The 18,926-nt window shown below is 42.0% G+C and overlaps 1 protein-coding gene across 1 annotated transcript in view; it reads left to right on the top strand.

The window, feature by feature from the left end:
• The window catches only part of LOC101470101 (collagen, type XIII, alpha 1), a 72,641-nt gene that overhangs the window by 24,247 nt on the left and 29,468 nt on the right, over positions 1 to 18,926 (top strand). Inside the window, exons 13-29 of the mRNA XM_076891344.1 lie at positions 1,132 to 1,194; positions 1,957 to 2,046; positions 2,293 to 2,334; positions 2,428 to 2,445; positions 2,744 to 2,770; positions 3,162 to 3,197; positions 4,071 to 4,097; positions 7,814 to 7,900; positions 8,151 to 8,186; positions 8,264 to 8,317; positions 8,409 to 8,432; positions 8,503 to 8,556; positions 10,120 to 10,164; positions 10,348 to 10,482; positions 14,084 to 14,125; positions 14,218 to 14,259; positions 18,831 to 18,857. Of these exons, the coding sequence (XP_076747459.1) occupies positions 1,132 to 1,194; positions 1,957 to 2,046; positions 2,293 to 2,334; positions 2,428 to 2,445; positions 2,744 to 2,770; positions 3,162 to 3,197; positions 4,071 to 4,097; positions 7,814 to 7,900; positions 8,151 to 8,186; positions 8,264 to 8,317; positions 8,409 to 8,432; positions 8,503 to 8,556; positions 10,120 to 10,164; positions 10,348 to 10,482; positions 14,084 to 14,125; positions 14,218 to 14,259; positions 18,831 to 18,857 (849 nt within the window). The remainder of the gene's footprint in view (positions 1 to 1,131; positions 1,195 to 1,956; positions 2,047 to 2,292; positions 2,335 to 2,427; positions 2,446 to 2,743; positions 2,771 to 3,161; positions 3,198 to 4,070; positions 4,098 to 7,813; positions 7,901 to 8,150; positions 8,187 to 8,263; positions 8,318 to 8,408; positions 8,433 to 8,502; positions 8,557 to 10,119; positions 10,165 to 10,347; positions 10,483 to 14,083; positions 14,126 to 14,217; positions 14,260 to 18,830; positions 18,858 to 18,926) is intronic.

Genomic DNA, 18,926 nt, shown 5'->3' with positions numbered 1-18,926 from the left:
AGATATCAAAAATCCTTTAAGGAGCCTTAAATTTCCACTTGTCAGCATGTTCATTGTTTGTCCTTTAGTTTTGCATTTCTGATACTTTTTCATTTTTATGCATCTCAACATAAAGACAAATATTCCCCACAGGAAAGACCATTTTTATCTGATTCATTCTTAATATTAGCAGCAGGTGACTTATATCCATCTAAAGCTGTTCTCAGTTGTGGTGGATCACTGTAATGGTTGGAGACAAAGCAGCAGACTTGCCTACTTTTACTCTTCCCTCACCTTTGCTTATAATCTGCTGTATGTATTTCCATAGAACTTCTAAGTGATCTTCTGAATAAAGAGCGTGATTGGTTACATAGCAAAACAGGCATCGTCTAACTGAAGTCAATCAAATGTAACATTGGATACGTGTTAAGACAGAGAAGACTGGCCAGGAATTATTTTGGGTTTACTTTATTGATAAAGGTGCTTTCGTTTTAGTGGCATCATAAAGTTTGTGGAAATATGTACGCTTTGTAAAAAGTAGGCACGTTTCATGCACTTGGGAAAACAAAGCTCTCATCACAGGTGTACTTGTACTGACCTTTTATCTGATCGCACTGGTCATCTCAACAGAAGCGACGTATTGTACAGCCCTGTGTTGGACAGTTGGCCACAGTAAGTCTGAATATGTACTGTAACTCTACTGCTGTACTCTCTTTGTGGCAAGACAGGCTCCTTCCTCTGCTCCACTGCAATCTACGGGCCTGAGTAACAGTTAATGGGGATGCTGATCCACAACAAATCCTGCACAGCAAACAGAAAGGCTCTCTGCTGGCATCTAAGAAGCAAAACAAAATTCAGCATATAATTTAGAGCATATCAGTGCATGGACCATCCCCTTTGCAGCTTCAGGCCTATAGTTTGCTTTACTGGGGCCTCTTTTTTAGATTTCCTTTCTTCAGCCTTATTTCCTTTTTTCTAATTTGACTTCCCATTTCCTTTCACCCTCATTTCTTTTTCCCTCTACATCCCTCCCCCTCTATCCGTCTTTCTCCTCTTCTACCCTGTTTCCTTTCTTTGGCCTCCTGGTGACCTTTGCCCTGTGACCTTTTTGCATCGCTGGCCACCTGTGCTTTGTGACTTCCCCCCCAGCAGATGTTGCCCATCACCGTGCGCAACATGCCCTCAATAAGCCCTCTAATATTAAAACGCCTCAAGGTACAATTGTGTATGTCCCCTGCTTGCCATCCAACTTCTCTTCCTTCCCACAGCTTCTCTCTGCTGCCATGTGTGTGTGTGTGTGTGTATATATGTATATGTGTATATATATGTATATATATGAAGGTGTGCATAAAGCTGGACAACAATGGTACAAAAATTGTGTTGTATAGCTTGTGTAGCATTGAATTAAGATAAGATGATGGTTAATTAAATGTCTCTGTATGATGGTCTCTAGAGTCACAAGTAAAATGGTGTTCTTGAAGGTTTTCATATTTTACACCAGCCTCAATCATGTGATTGGTTTTCAGAGCTTTTGGATACTTGGGGTTTTTTGACCTCATTGACAGGGAGGGCATTCACATCATTGAATAAGAAAGGCACTCTTTCTATTCACTGTCTTCTTGATCCACACTGGTAACTGTGGACAGCAGTCCAGAAAATGAAACCTCTGTGATTGTGTTATTGCTAAATGACTCTTTGGTCACTTTTGGAGCATCTATTGACCATATGCTTGCATATCCTGTCAGCTGAGGGTCACAGGTCAAGCATGTAGAAACTGGGTATTAATTGAAAAAAGTCATTGTTCTCCAGCATAATAACTGCTCGCCCTGTTCCTTAGCTTACCTTGCTCTCTCCAACACCACAGCACTTGCTCCCCACCCTTTATTGAATTGATTGCAGTGTAGTGTGAGGTTGTTTGGACATGGCTGGTGTGGCTCACTGTAGAATGACAGGTTTTAACTCAAACTCTCTTAGCAGGGCGAGCCTGGAATACAGGGGCCTGCGGGACCTCCGGGGCCACCCGGTCCACCGGGAACACCGGGATCGGATGGGGCCAATGGCCCACCGGTGAGTCTTAATCTGAGTTTACCTCTTTATATATCCTCTGGTGTCACGCACCATGGTGTCAAATTTAAATTTAACAGACTTTTCCATCTCAGACAAGATTTAAGAGACTCACTAGTATAAAGGTTCACTTTATATGAATGTATTTACTGTTATGCTCTCACTAGAGGGAGGGGCATAATGTCATTGTTCACAAGATTATGACATGGCTCGTATAGTCTTTGTAAAACAAAGTTTTATGTCACACAGGGTAAACCTGGAGAGCCAGGCAAACCTGGAAAAGACCCAAGGGTAAGCATTAGTGTTGTGACTCGTCATGTTTTTCTAGAGCCTTCACATTATTAATTCATGCAACATTAACGTTCTTCTTCCTTCTTTATGCAGCTCTTGCCTGGACTAAAGGTGAAAAAACATTCTTTCTAATACAAAGTGCAAAATAAAAACAGCATCACTGTAGCCCGCCGTGATGAATTTAGAGTTGTAGGAGTCAAACAGGCCACATGACACCAAGTCAGAAAGTTTTCAGTGTGCCTGATGCAAACGCTCCACGTGATGCATTAATTGTTATGGATTGTTTGAAAGCAGGAATGTGAACTGTGAGCTCAGATGTGACGCAGAGATGTGAAATGCTTACTGCGGTAAATCAAAGCTGAATGTATAGATGCTTTATACATATACACTTATTGTTTTATGTCTTCAGGGTGAGCCAGGTGTGCCAGGACAAAAGGTGAGCTCCCTTCTGTGTTTTACATTTAAAAAGTATTATTTCAACTATGCTATATTCCAGTAGACACATTTTTCCTTATGAACGGAAAGAAATGACCACTTATTTACTAATGATGGACGTATATATCATGTAGCTTTGAATACCTGCGTACGATCAAAGCAGAAAGATTAAGGAAGTTGTATTTTATTTATTTTTATTTTAGTATTTTATTTATTTTTATGTTCATAATGAACTCTTATATTTTTACTTTAAAAGGGAAATAAAGAAATAGGGCTCAGTTTTAATAGGTTTCGAGACACCACTTTGATCATCTGTTGGCTGTTACTGTGCTTTCAGTGTTTATTAGTGTTATTATTTTGGTGTTTGTATGTGTGTCTGTTTGTCTCCACAGGGGGATCGAGGTGATGTTGGCCCAGCAGGCCCAAAGGTATTTACCTTCTGCTTTATGTTTGACCCAAAGCATCAGGAGAAACTCTCCAACACACTCTAAGCTTTTAAGATCATCCTCTAAGGTTTGAGGACAGTTTGCAGGATACAGTAGCTTGCTCCAAGAGATCTAATCTCCTGATGACAAGTGCCTTTAAACCCTATCACTGGTGACAATATTACTATTTATTTATTTATACTGTTTATTATTTACGGTTGCGGATGCTGTGTTTTTCCTTGCTAGTCTTTTCTCTCTCTCTTTCCTTCTGTTAACTCTCTTCCCATTTTCTCTTTCTTTCTCTTTCCTGTCCTCCGGTCCTGTCCGTTCTCAGTGTAATAACTCAAAATGAAAAAAATAAATAATAATAATAATAAAGGTCCAATAAAATATGTCAATCAAGTGGACCAGTAAAGCTGTACTGGTTTACATGGGAAAATAAATCCTTCAGACTGTCCTTGTCCTTCACACAATGATTCTGATTGCTCTAATGTGGACAGGGCATACAAAAAACAACAAAAACAATATTATTATTAGTTTGTGTCTTTGTCCAAACTGTATAATCGAATAAACAGTTGTAGATTTTAATGTCTCTGCCATCTGGATATGAACAGTTATAGCAACGAATTCACAGTATAAATCTATAAGATGTGATTTTGCCCAAGAGCTCAAATGTTGGCACTTGTGAAAATAAGCTGCTGCTCTCCTTCTGTGCAGATTATTGTAAATGTTCCATCTTATCTGTTTTCTGCCATGAGCCCATCAGCTCACTGACATGAAACATTACTCACTGAAAGGACTACAAAATATCGTGTGCGCCATCTAGTGGAGAGTATAATTATTGTTAAATTTACAGCATTGTTATCTGCTTCACAGGGAGTTGGGGGAGACCAAGGAAATAAGGTAAGAGGAAGTAAAATAAGGCACCTTTTGTTTTTTCTGAACTACTCACTTTAGTAAAGTAAAGCTGAGTTCAAAGCTGAAGAGCCCGACACAGACTTCTCTTCATAGTTTCTGGCCTTAATTCCACGAGAGGATTTAATTCAGTTCCATAGTTTAAGCAGCTAACAAGAGGAGGCTGTAGCTCTACTTCTGTCAGCTCCCCGTCTCCCTGTGGTCTGTTTCCCCTTGGATGAAGTGGACTGTCTGCTTGCTTGAGCTAATGTTTCCATGCACTGTGTGGGGAGGTGAAAGAGTGAGGGCGTTCCCAGAGAGAGGCGAGAGAATGAAAAATAAAAGCCAAGCAGGGAGCTTGTGTGTGTGGCATTTTAAGGATTATTTATTCATGCCAAGATGGCAGATGTCACTGCTGGAGTCTGGGTGATAGGAACATGCTTTAAATGTATGAATCAGTAGAAACAGGCTTCAAATCCTTCTCCTGTCTGTCTCTGAACACAGGAAACTGGAACTTACCTGGATGCACTTATGTCTTAGATGCTTGTCATGTCTTAGAGGCTTTACCACAGAATAATTAAATATGAAGACATTTATTGTCTTGTTTTTCTACATGGTGGACTCTGCTTCCTCTGTCAGCACTGCAGCAGTCCCAGCAGACCTGGGCTCACAGTACATCTCTGTACTGGCCACATTAGGATGGCAGGGTATGTTTTCTCCATTAGGGGCCTCAGACAGATGGTGGCAGGAGGAAGGTTAAACTTGTATAGCATTTTGTATCCACAGGGAGCAGCAATCTGTGAAGGCTTTTACTCTTTAATAAAGAGAAAGTGATTTCACAGGCTGAACCTTCAGTGCCCAGAAATAGTTGCACAAGGAAGAATAATCTATGAACTTAGGGGAAATTGGTCCTATAATCTCAGAGAAAACTCCTGAAACTCCCAGCAGGAAGCTCAGGTCTAATGACACACAGGGAACAGACACATCCAACACCTCCATCGGTCATTGTTGCAAAATACTAACATAGGTGGTGTTTCTGAAACCAGCTCTTATTAAAATTGTCTGTTCTGCTCCCATATTTTAAATACAATAGCAGTAAGATACTGGATTTCATGACCAGGAGAAGTGTGTGCCCACATTTCCTTCACTGCAAATGAGGAGGAACAATTAAATAGCCGGAGGAAATGATGAAGAATAAGATAAGAATAAGCAGGAGGGAGATAGACATTATTTCACACAAGTCATTCTGTTATCCAATCCAATGTCTGACTTTATGAAGACATTTTAGTTGCTTAGTTGAACTTTACACATTGTTGACGGTTCATCTGCTCATGATTCGCAGCAGGAAGGACTTGCAAAGGATAGAAACGGACTAGAGGTGGCTAGAACAATAGTAAAGTAAACTGTGCAAATCTAATTGAAAAGACATTTAAAAGTTGCTAGAATACGAGGTATTCAGTGTGACATGGTGACTGCACATATACTTTCATGTCCTGTTTATAAGATTGGGGGAAACCTGCAGTCAGCTGAGACTGAAGAAGTCACCTGGATGATGACAAAACGTTTCTCCCACAAAACGCTACGCCCAGATGAACAGAATCAACTTTTGGAGATGCACATATGCTGTTAGAATATCTTTCAGATGAAACTTTTCAGTGGCGTTTTTCTTGTTTCTGTGTCTCTGTGACACATTGAATAGGTGTTGAAGCAGATACTGTCACTCGTTGGTGCACACATGGAATTTGTAAGCGGTTATGGAAACTCTAGCAGTAGGTGTATCTCCTTGTGCTTCTTGACTGTCAGGACACTGGGCTGCAACACAAACACAATGAAAGCAATACTGCAGTGTCATCACTGGCTGATTACGGTCTCTTCAGTGTAAGAGTTGCCGATAGGTCTTAAAGGTATCCGTATGTGTAATTTGTTTTTGTAATGGAAACTTTGTCAGTGCACATATATCTACACACACTGTAGGTCACAGTAAAAAGAAGTGTTAAAATGCAAACTTTGTGAACATTGGACAAACCTTTGAGTTTACTAATGGGACACTTTGGGATCATCTCAAGTGAACTCTTGTGTTTTGAACCACCACATCCCAGGTTGTCCTGTAAAAGTCCAGCAGCCATTTCTAGAGGAACTCTGCTCATTGTACCTTCTCAGGCAGAGCGATCTTTGCTGGGCTTTTTTGACCAGTCTGGAGGTGCTGAAGGTCCATGTCATATCACTGTAAGAACAAGAAGCACTCGGAGAGCACAACCTCCATTACAGCAGCAATTAGTCAATGAAATTTTAAAAAGTTATTAGATCTTTAAAACAGCTAAACACAGGCATTGCATTTTCTGCAGAAGACTCATATCTGCACAGCTGAAGTGTTTCAGTCCAACTTTGACTCAAGATCAAGAGGGGCAGCGATCATGATTAGCAACAGTAAACAATTTACGGTTTATAATGTAAAGGCTGATTCAACTGGGTGATATGTGATTGTGGCTGGAAAACGATGCTTCTTTGCACCTAACTAAGACCTTGGAAGACAACCTCGATCAGTTCCATCCTCTGGTCAGACCACATCTGAACCCCCTTCACTTCACTTACCAGCCCCACTCAGAGTTGTGGAGCTGATCAACCTTATCTACATTTTCATGTTTTTTTTACATTTTCATCAATTTTCATCAGGCCGACCCTGCTGGTTAAAAAGCTGACCGTGGTTATCAGCCTGCTTCCTTGGGGGTTGTGGTCCAAGGTGACTTGGGCCTTTGTCATGGGGAGGGGAGGGGGGTTCTTGGGCACTTTGGCCAATCTCGGGTCACGCTGACATGGTCAGCCTCCGGCAGGTTGGGCTGCCCCTTGCCTCTGATTCTCTGGGGCTCGTGTCTTTTGGCTGTGAGGGCTCAGTTGGGGGCCTTCATTCTTCTTCTGGGGTGCAAACAGTTCTTATAGATATGTGGCCTTGGGTCTTGAGTACTTTGGGGAGCTGTAGATGGCCCAGGTCTCCTACGTCTTTCTCTACCTCCTTCTGGCCCCTGGGGTGCGCCCTTGTCATGTCTCATCCTCATTACCAAGGATATGTCGTGATGAACACTCACAGACACTTTCTGAAAGTTTTGTTAACATGATAACTCGAGAACTAGGCAGCGTAGGATTTTTACATTCAAACTGTAGGTGCATCCACTAAAACTCTCAGATGAGTTTGAATCCCTGTGACACCTTTTCTGAACATCACCTAGAATCTACCACGAGGCGGCCACTATTGTTTTTTTCACTCTTTGTGGTTCATAGTGGTTTTGTTTATTTATGGTGGTTTTGTCATCTTTCTGTCATCATAGCTTGTTAGTAACTCACCCATTTCAGTGTGTCAGTGAATATATCCGTTCCAAGATGGCTGTCTTTCCGTGCTGCTGGATTTTGCTCCCTCTTTGACAGAATGTGTAGTCTTAATGATTGTTTTCATGAAACTGGCTAATTCTACCAATCATTTCTATCAACCTTCATATTGCCACTATTTGTTCAATTCATGAAACAGTAAATGTTTAACTGTTAGAAGCCACGGACAGAACGGTTAGACAACAATGTCCCCCAGGGCCACTTACCAGCTTACTATGTATTTATTTGCTCTGGAACTGCTGACAGTATTCTTCAGAGGACTGATTATTCTTGATTTTCATGGAGATAAAATTGGAGATAACAGTGTATGCCATTGGTTAAGACCTTTTCTATATGTATGACAGGGAGAGAAAGGAGAGCTGAACACTGGAGCCCCGGGAATTAAAGGAGAGCCTGGTTCACCAGGACTGCCGGGACTAAGAGGACCCAGAGTGAGTGAAATACAATGCCATGAAACAGCAATGCAATTATTACTTAAAAAATGCTTAAGTAACTCTAACTCTGTGAAGTTACTGCATAATATTAGAATATTTTTATTATAGGGTGACAAAGGATCCCAGGGAGAAAAAGGAGGATAAGAGCACTAGAAATAAATTTTGAAAGGGCCTTTATTCAGAAAAATATGAATCCTATAGCATATTTATGCCTAACCAAAGTCTTATGTCTTACATCAACTAATAGGGGGAAGCAGGTATTCAAGGCCCAGCTGGCCCAAGGGTAAGTTCTGGATGAAATAAAAGTTTTTATTAACATGTGTCCACTGAGTTGACAAATGGCACATCTGCACCTTCTAGGGTCTGCCAGGCCCGACTGGGGAGCCAGGAAGGGCTGAAATCCAGTATGAAAATGTATGTCGCTTCATATGAGTTTCACTTTCTCATCTACAAAGAAAGTAACACATTAAATAAAGCATTAGTAACATTTAATATTTCTTCACAGGATATCCGCAACATCCCCCTGATGGTGAGTATTTTCTAGATTGTATTGCACAAAATGCAAACATATCTCATGACTGAATCTCTCATCCTTATAGGGCCCTCCTGGATTACCTGGACCTCCAGGGACACCTGGAATCCCTGGAGCCAAGGTAGGAGAGTATTTTAGAATAACACAATGCCAGATGATGCTTGCACGCAGTATAACTAAACATGCATACTTTTGTCATCATTCACAATGAATATATGGTAATGTGCATATTTTACACTCCCCTATGGTTTCAGTTTTTTGTTCTGTGGTCTACACAGGCTGGGGTTTGGTGATAAATTATTTTTCTCTGCTTGTCCATCAGGTGGATAACTAAAAATCCTGTGTAGTAAATTTGACATTGGCAATGACAATTTATTAATGTGCTACATTATTGTGTTACTGTGTGAGAATGTTGCAAGACATTTTTATTAGTGACCATAAATGTCTTTTATTTGATCTATCTTCTAGCCTTGACACTCTGCCCTCTGTTCATGCATAGCACTCACAACTTATTACTGACTCTGTGGTGGAAGAATCTGTAGAATTGTTTGCTAATAATCTGGCTGAGACTGATGGTATAAAACTGGGTGCAGCTTCCTTCATTTCAGATTGTACCGGCCAAAGTGGCATCTCTCAAATCTCCTCCTCGGATCACTGAATCTATCCGCAGTTTTAGGTGACGTTGCTGTAGAGCTGAGCAGCTGTGGAAAGCCAGAAAACTTGAGGCACATAAGGGTTATTAAAAGGAAAAAATTCCTTTTAATAAAAAATAAAATGATAAAAAATGTGAGAGTAGGAAAAAGAGATCCTAAGGTTTTCTTTGATACACAGAATAGCATTGTTTGTCTCCAGTCTTTTCAGATAAGGATTGTAACAACTTTTTAACATTTTTCCAAGAATTGGATAAATTGGACCGTCTTAACACAATTAATGGCTGGATGGCAAACAATTTTCTGCAGCTTAATACAGACAACAGAGCATTAAGGCCCAAATCAGACAACGTTTGGTGTCTTTCTCATCCACTGTAAAAGCTGCTGCTCGGACACTTGGGTTCATCTTTGACTTTTGATGCCAAAATCAAGTCTGCAAGCCGTTGTTTCTTTCTTCACATAAGAAATATCACTAAACTCAGGACTTTTGTCTCTAGAGGTGAATTGGAGATGTTTGTTCATGCCTTCATCTCCTCCAGATTAGACTATTGTTATTAGGACATGTGACATGTAAATGGACTCCTTCTTATATAGCCCTTCCCTATTCTACCTGAGCACTGACAATGCCTCATTCACCCACTCATACAAGCAGTTTTTTCCTATTCTGTTTCTACATAACTGCTAACATTCGCACACATTCATACTCCAGTTGAGGTTAGTATCCTGCCCAAGGATATTTGACATGCAGACTGGAAATGAACCACCAAACTTCCAATCAGCAGATGACCTGCTCTACCTGCAGCCAACCCAATGCGACATTTTACATAATAGCATGAATGTCTAGTCTGGTATTGCTTAAAAATGTTGATTTGCAGATAGAGCTGCAAGAGTCTGCATTAAAACAAACAAACAGGCTGTGTTAAAAGAGGTTTCTCTTTCAGTCATAATGACATTGGTGTGGATGTGCAGTTATTGTAAACGAAGACAATTGTCTGGTTTGCCTAGTTGGTAATGCGACCTTGGTTTGTCCTTAGGGTGAAGTTGGTCTACCAGGTCCACCAGGACTGGATGGAGAGAAGGTAATATTATGTTGTCTCCATGTTATTACTCAGGTCTGATTTTATGAGGTTCCTAAAATCCAAGAGTGTGGGTGATAATTACACTTAACCATCACTGATTTGATATAACACACATTTAATTCATGCAGATTTCTGTTGTTTACATTTAATAAAGTGGAGCAACTTATGATCCTCTATTTTCAGGGACCTCGAGGGAAGCCTGGAGAACCTGGTCTCCTGGGCCCGGCAGGTCCTGAAGGTCCCAGAGGAGAGGGAGGTGTCATGGGCTTTCCAGGACCCAAAGGCACCAAGGGTGACATGGGTCCATCTGGATCACCTGTAAGTGACTACGTTAACCACACAACTGTCTTTGAAGTTCCACATTATCACTGTTCCACATCGTTGTCATCCAGAGGGTACATCTTGGTCTTTCTCGCTACACTCTTATCTAATTAAAGACTTGGAAGAGACCCCGAGAGTGTCAAAGACTGTAAGTTGGAGTTCTGTGCAAGAAATTAACTGATGCATTTGCTATATTTGGTGGATCAGGACATCTTATTTTAAAATTTCTTCTAACAAATTTATTGGGGGAAAAATACAGATTGTTTGGAATCTGTCAATGCTGGGACATATTTTTAATATTTGTGCATGTTTGAAGTAGATCTTTCAAAAAATATTTATTTGTTAAAAACTATTTACTGAACTTGGAGGATAGAAATAATGTCTCTATCCTATAGTGTTAGAATCAATCTGATATCAGAACAAATATTTGGATTGATCAGCCCACCTTTAGCAAACCATCTCAACCTCGCCCACCCCGAATGCACTTCTGTGCAGTTTTCTGTGAAATGCTGTTGCGTATTTTAAAATCTCAGTTTCCCTTTTCTTCCATCCTCATGTTTGCATTCACAACATGTTCTTCTTTGTTAGTATTTAGTGAAGTCTTGGCAGACGATAGAGGCGATACTGCCCCCATCGCTTCCTGAAGCTTATTGCAGTTACAAAAACACATTTACGTGATGTTAGTATATGACCTGTCAATGATAAAATTGTGCATCAACAAATTTTTATAGTCAATGACATTATGATTATGCCGATGAATTGTTGCAGCAGTAATTAGGTGCATTATATATTTATGAATTTAATATGCTTAGAAACCTTGTAGATCTTCACTACTTGGGTGAGATTTGCTGTATAAGACTCGGGTTATGCAACAGATGTCTGACAGTAAGACATACAAAATGTAAAACAAAGTAGGCACCAGGCCCCATGCACTGTTGGACGGACCAATCGGAGTCTGCGCTGCGGGACTGTTTTGATCACGCGGACTGGGAAATGTTTCACGTGGCCGCCAGAGACATTGATGAGTACACAGACTCAGTCTGTGGATTTATCAGGAAATGCGTGGAAGATGTCGTCCCATCCAGAACAGTTAAATCCTTCCCAAATCAAAAACCCTGGATTAACGGAGATGTTCGCGCGGCACGGAACACCGCCTTTGCCTCCGCGAACACATCGGACTACAAACACGCACATTACCAACTCCGGAAGACGATCAAAGCAGCCAAACGTGAGTACAGGGACAGGGTGGAGCAACAGTTTGACAACCCTCGGAGTATGTGGCAGGGACTAAACACGATCACAGACTTTAGAGGGAAAACCAGCACACCGCAGACCACGGCCTCTCTGTGTGAGGATCTAAACGTATTCTACGCTAGATTCGACACAGCGAACACCATGAGACCGGACAGTGTGCGCACCGCGGATGACGTCAGTGCGCACACTGTGTCTGAGGAGGATGTGCGGAAGTGCTTCAGGAAGGTGAACGCACGCAAAGCTACTGGTCCGGACGGGATTCCCGGCCGCGTCCTCAAGTCATGCGCGGCTCAGCTGGCTGGAGTGTTCACGCACATCTTCAACCTTTCCCTCTCTCTGTCTGTAGTCCCAGCCTGCTTCAAAATGGCCACCATCGTCCCTGTACCCAATCCTCCACCATCTCCTCATTAAACGACTGGCGACCTGTAGCCCTGACCCCCATCGTAAGCAAATGCTTCGAGAAGCTGGTCAGGGACTTCATCTGCTCTGCACTACCCGACTCACTGGACCCTCTACAGTTTGCATACCGCCACAACAGGTCCACTGATGATGCCATAGCCCTGACACTACACACTAATTAATAATTACACACTACACACTAAATAATTTCCCCCAGGGATCAATAAAGTATTCTGATTCTGATTCTGATTCTGCCCTGTCACACCTGGAGAAGAGAGACACGTATGTGAGAATGCTGTTTGTAGATTACAGCTCAGCATTCAATACCATCGTTCCCTCGAAGCTGGACAGGAAACTGCAGGATCTAGGACTGAGCAGCTCCCTCTGCAGCTGGATCCTTAGCTTCCTGTCTGACAGACGCCAAGTGGTCAGACTGGGCAGCATCACCTCATCCCCCATCACACTGAACACTGGTGCTCCACAGGGGTGTGTACTGAGCCCTCTCCTGTACTCACTCTACACCTACGACTGCACAGCCACTAACAGCTCCAACATCATTGTGAAGTTTGCGGACGACACTACAGTGGTGGGTCTTATCACCAACGGTGATGAGACGGCTTACAGGGAGGAGGTCAGCGCCCTGACCCACTGGTGTCAAGACAACCATCTCACCCTCAACGTCGCAAAGACAAAGGAGTTGATAGTGGACTTCCGGAGGTGCAGAGAAGTACACACCCCCATCACCATCAACGGCGCTGCTGTGGAGAGAGTGAGCAGCTTCCGGTTCCTTGGAGTACATCTGGCTGAGGATCTTACGTGGTCAGTACACACAAACAAAACAGTGAAGAAGGCGCAGCAGCGCCTCTTCTTTCTCAGGAGACTGAAAAGATTCGGCATGAGCCCCCGCATCCTCAGGACCTTCTATCACTGTGCCATTGAGAGCATCCTCACTGGATGCATCACCACCTGGTATGGCAACAGCACCGCCTACAACTGCAAAGCTCTCCAGAGAGTAGTGCGGTGCTCTGAACGGATAATTGGAGGTGAGCTTCCCTCCCTCCAAGACATCTACAGGAAGTGCTGCCTGAGGAAAGCGGGGAGGATCATCAAGGACTCCAGTCACCCCAGCCATAAACTGTTCAGACTGCTTCCATCAGGAAGGAGGTTCTGCAGCATCCGGTCCCGTACCAGCAGACTGAGAGACAGCTTTTTCCATCAGGCCATCAGACTGCTGAACACGTCATAGACACCTCAGCTTCACTACTGGAACTTCAACATTATGCACTCCACACTGTATATAAATGCCACTTGTTTTGCACATATTCAACTCTGTATATTTTATATATTTTATTATTATTATTATTATTATTATTATTTTTTTTTTTTTTTTTTTTTTTTACTATTTAATTTGTAAAAATATGTATACACACACACACACACACACACACACACACACACATGTAGGAAAATATTTAGTATGCACATCCAGAAATGCATACACTATTATATATTGTACATATATTTATTAGTTTCAGGTTGGCCATTCTTGTATTTTGCTCGTTTGTGTTGTTGTGTTTGCACATCTCTGTTGCTTGTGGGGCTCGCACACAAGAATTTCACTCGCATGTGCTGTGCCAGTGTGCCTGCACATGTGATGTGACAATAAAAGTGATTTGATTTGATTTGATAACTATGTGACCTTATAGTACACTGAAATGTTCCCCTAACAAATGGTTCCTGTGTACGATGCTATGCAGTGTTGCCTCTCAAGCTGCAAGAGATGGCTGGTTAGATGGCTGTGAGGTAGTGAAATGCTGTGCTCCAAGTGCTGTATCAAATCGCACAAGTGTAGTATGAAATCACAGATGTCCTGTAATAGTTTTGTAAAATATGGAAATATATCACGAACCCTTTGTCCCTGTGTCTTTCCCACATATTGTTACAGGGTCCAAAAGGTGAACCTGGAGATGGAGGAAGGTTAGAATCGGTAAGGATTATTTATAAACTGAGTTTTATAATTTTCTGCTTGTCAGTGCCTTATAAGCACTACTTTTAAAACTGTGTATACCCTGCCTTTAGATCTATGGTCCTCCAGGACCCCCAGGACCAGCTGGCCCAGCAGTAAGTCAGATATGCCGCGTAACTCTTATCTTTAAAAACAAAAGTAATGCATAACTGTAAAGGTGTTTCATGTGACACACTAACCATGTCTTTAAATGATAAATAGGATGCTTACCTCCTGTCCTTATTGTCTTTATACCCAGTTTGAGCACTAAAAGCATGTTTTTCGTTCACCCAATCACACACACATTCACACAGTGCTTATCTATGTCTAAGCCATTTATTTAGCATTTACATGCACATTCACATGGATACACTGTGGACAAATTGGGGTTCAGTATTTTACCCAAGAATACTGTGAAAGATAACTCAAAGAGCCGGGGATTGAGTAGCAAACTTCCTCTACAACCTCAGTATGATCTAATGAGCCTTCTAATACGGTCAAATACATAAACAAGCAATACCATCAAAACCACCTGCTAAATATTGATGATTGGTGTAAAGTTTGGGACGAAGTTGGAGCCACAGACTGGAGCATTACTGCAGGGCCTCAAACAGTGCCCTGTGGTTTGAAATCTAAACTCCCCAAATTCCACCAACATGTTAAGTGTCCTACCAGGGGGGACAGGAAGCTGGGCCCCTGTACATGGTCTTACGTTTATGTTGCCCTGTGGTCAGTCAGGCCCCACACCTGCTTGTAACAAGCTGTACGTGGATGCTACATGTGAAATTAGCATGACTCCCTTTAAACATCAAGTTCAACGTGTGGCTTGAAGGCCAAAACGGCAGATAGTTCCTGTGCTATGGGATGCACTAATCAGCATTTATTTACAGCTGCCAGAAGGGCGTTGAGTATAGCACAAACATGTGAGGACACATCTCTTTACCTGCCTTACAGGCCAAATCGCACTAATCTCCACAACAATCCAGGCTCTCAGAGGTGGCTAATTTAAACTCCAGGAATGGTTAACCTGACGCTGGAAAAACACTCTTTCAACTTTACTGTTTTGACATGACGTTAATGTGACAAATTAGTACTACTGGAACCTTTCTAGTCATACACAGTGAAAGCCCAAGTCAACCAAGCATAAGATTTAGGTGTGGTAGTTTATTTAAGATAGCTATGCGACACTTACCTTTGCTTTAATGATGAACACTTTCTTGTTCTTCAGCTTCCACCAGTGTTGGTCAAGTTACTTGAAAAAAGTAATTAGTTACTAATTACTGATTACTTCTCCCAAAAAAGTAATCCCTTAACATGGCAGTAACACTGCCCATCTCTGGCTTCCACATAGCAATATTATTTACCCATCCAAATTGAAAATAGACGTAGAAGTCCATAGTTTGAAAGGTTGCATCCTGGCATCAGCGTAAGGTCAGTGATTTTCTACAACAGGGGTCGGCAACCCTGGGCACGCGTGCCACATCTGGCATGCGAAGGGTTAACTGATGGCACGACCATAGCTGGACTGGCCATCGGGCATACCAGACATTTGCCTGGTGGGTCGATGGTGATTTTTCGTTTTTATGGGCCGATGTCTTTTTCTTTTTTTTGTAACGGCATAAACAATGAAAGGTGGTGGATTGGCCAGATGCTGGTTGATGTGTAAAAATAACTCAGTTGTTTGGTTGTGGCTATGGCGGAGCTCCCACAGAGGCCAGCAGGTGGATGAGGGAAAGGGGAGGCAGGAGGAGGAGAGACCGGAAGTGGCCGCCGGTCCGAGTGTCAGGTGAACTGAACTTCAGGTAAGAAGTTATGACCTGCAGTCTATCTGGGTCAGATATAAACCAAGTTTAGGTGGAGTTTATTTTCGTTATGCTGACTTTTTACCGTCAGTTACAATAACTCGTACTGCGTACTAGCTAGCATGACGGAGTTTCTATACAGCTGGATGGGTGCTATGATGTTAGTGAGAGTGAACTTATTTGTAAGGTTAGTTAGTAGAGTTTCCAACTGACCTGTAAAAAACGGAATCGTCCCGCATTCAGAGAAAATATTACGCGTTTCGTATTGAGCTGAAAAGGAACACAGTTTGTACTTCAGCTAGAATGGAAAAAGACACAACGCTGGAGTTATTCTGCATCTTTACGCTGCAGCTGCCTCTTCTCCTCTCATTCTCTCCCCCTCCCTCTCCTGTTGCTACTTCAATCATGAAACTGATCAGTGATCAGCTGATCGGCTCTCTTGTTTGTTTATCTCCCACTTTGCGCCAGAAACAGGAAACCAGCCGATGTCGCGCTAAACAACAGCAGCACGTTTAAGCTTGATCAGCTGTTGTTAGAATTGATTTAATATTCATTTCTAGTATCAGCTGATGTTTGCTGGAGCCACAGCTGTAAAGCTGCTGGTCATGATGTCGGTTTGGATATGTGGTGAGAGGGAAACATGAAGATGAAACCAGGAGATGTCCTTACTGAATCATCAGAGCTGAACAGTGATGGAGAAACAGGTTTACCTTTTAGGTGACATGAATGAGTTGAAGTTATGAACTGTTTCTGAGAGACAAATAACACCAGGATCCTTTTCTAAGTAGCTGACAGCTGGTAACTGTGCAGGGGCGGGTCTAGCAAAGTTTTGCCAGGGGGGCAGGTAGGGCATTAACAGGGAGAGGGGGCACAAAGAAATACTTTTCTTTCTTATTCTCATTTAAAATATCTCACTTTTAATAAATAATTATCTGAATCTTACAACCAAAGTTTTTATCTGACGTAAAATGTACAGAAATCATACATATACCAACAAGACTGTACATCACTGTCACAACAGCGTCTGTTTTCATTCAAAGGCTTTATGGCTTTAAGACCTGGGGGGCCGGTCTCCAGTCAAAATGAAGATTTTTTTGTCCCAGTCCAGCCTTGGGCACGACACGCAGTGAACTAATCTGAGCAGGTGCATTAAAAAATAAATGGCCGGGCCAGCGGTGCACATCGCAAATTAGCTCGCATACACACATTAGTTGTGCCGCTTCTTAATGTCGGTATCTTAGCTAACAACCCCAACTACCAGATCAACTTGTAACTGGCTAAAAGTAACTACCGGTGAGAGGGACGTTGTTAGCTGGCAGTTTTTTCAAGCGATGTTTAAATTTCCTCATTCTGACACTTCAAATGCTTCAGCAGCTGTCCGCTCAGCGCAGCATCAGCACCACGGAAATACACGGATACATCCGAAGACTCAATACTGATCAAACCAGAAAGCTTTAAAGAGCAGCTGGGTTTATCTTGCATTAACTGGCTGGTTTAATGCCAGTTAATGCGACATCGAAATGCAGCTGATTGAACTGAAAAGCTCGACACTGTGGGGTCAGTTTGCAGAAGTTTGCAGAACTATGAACGCAGCTGGAATCCACAGCTGTGCGTGTTCATGGAGCTGCATGTTCACCTGCTGGACGTCACTACCTGACAAGTTTAACTGTCTTCAGAACATTGCAGAGGCCTTATTGACAGTGTTTGGCTCTACATGTCTGTGTGAGCAGATTTTCTCTCACATGAGTCCTCAGGTAGCCTCTGAATGCTGGACACTCGGAGACCTGTGTCTCTGAGTGGGAGACCAGAGATCACATTAACATGTGTGTCTCTGTATTAACAAACATGCCATATTGGCTTAGTTTATTTTTCTTATCATTGTTGGGAGGAGACCATAAATAGCATTTGTATTTTCTGTTGTACAGTTCATTTATTTAGTTCAAGTATTCTGATTCTGATTCTGATTTGCTGTTAAGGATAAAAAGTCTTTTTTTGTTTCTAAATAGCTGATAACTATTCGCTAATAGCTGCCAACATCTGCGAACAAATATAATTCTGTAAAGTTGATCTATATAGTGAGTAACTGTTCATATAGAGCGTTATTAAATTCATTGCTAATGCAGTCATATGGCACAATGACCTCTGAGGGAATTTTAGAGGCACTCATCATCAGAAAGGTTGCCGACCCCTGTTCTACAAGATGCACATAGATGTCACTGAACTGGAGCTCTGGGAGAGACATTGGCACTTTTAGGTATTTTAGGTATTTACATAAAGCTGCCAGAGCAAAATATGGATCACAAGTCCCTAAAATTCATTGTTTCTCTTCATATGTTTGTTTTTCGAGTAGTTGCTTGATATAGGCGAGAAAAATACTTTTCCTACAGCACCACCTACTGTCCACTTCTGACCATATTTTGCATGCCAGGGTAGTGAGTCAGTCATGTGACTGAAAACTCTGGATAGGTCTATGCTGCTGGGGACTTCCCATGATGCACTTGGTGTTTCTTCTTCACTCACCTTTATTTCACTCACCATGTCTTTATACATAACTCTGAATTTAATCGTTACTTATTTTAAAGCTTTGACTCTTGTCCTCCATGTACTTTTATCTCGTCCTTTTATCCTGCCGTCCTCCACTCACTCCCTAACCGATTGCAGAAGATGGCCGCTCCTCCCTGAGCCTGGTTCTGCCAGAGGTTTCTTCCTGTTTAAAGGGAGCTTTTCCTTCCTACTGTCGCCATTGGGGTCGTTTGATTGTTCTCTCTGTTTTATTGGAGGGTCATTACCTTTCAATATGAAGCACTTTAGTATGACTGTTGTTGTGAGTGGCAGTATATAAATAAAAGTGAATTGAAATAAATTTCACTGTTTTGTTCCTCTAGGGACCACAAGGACCATCGGGGCCTAAGGTGAGAACAAACTATGATATTACCCACTTTCTACGGTTATTAAATTTGCCTCTAGTTATATGTTGTCAA

This window comes from Maylandia zebra, linkage group LG13 (genome assembly GCF_041146795.1).
Source record: "Maylandia zebra isolate NMK-2024a linkage group LG13, Mzebra_GT3a, whole genome shotgun sequence".
In the NCBI taxonomy this organism is placed as follows: Eukaryota; Metazoa; Chordata; class Actinopteri; order Cichliformes; family Cichlidae; genus Maylandia; species Maylandia zebra.
Note: the sequence above shows the minus strand (reverse complement) of the source record. Positions and strands in the feature narration are given on the sequence as shown.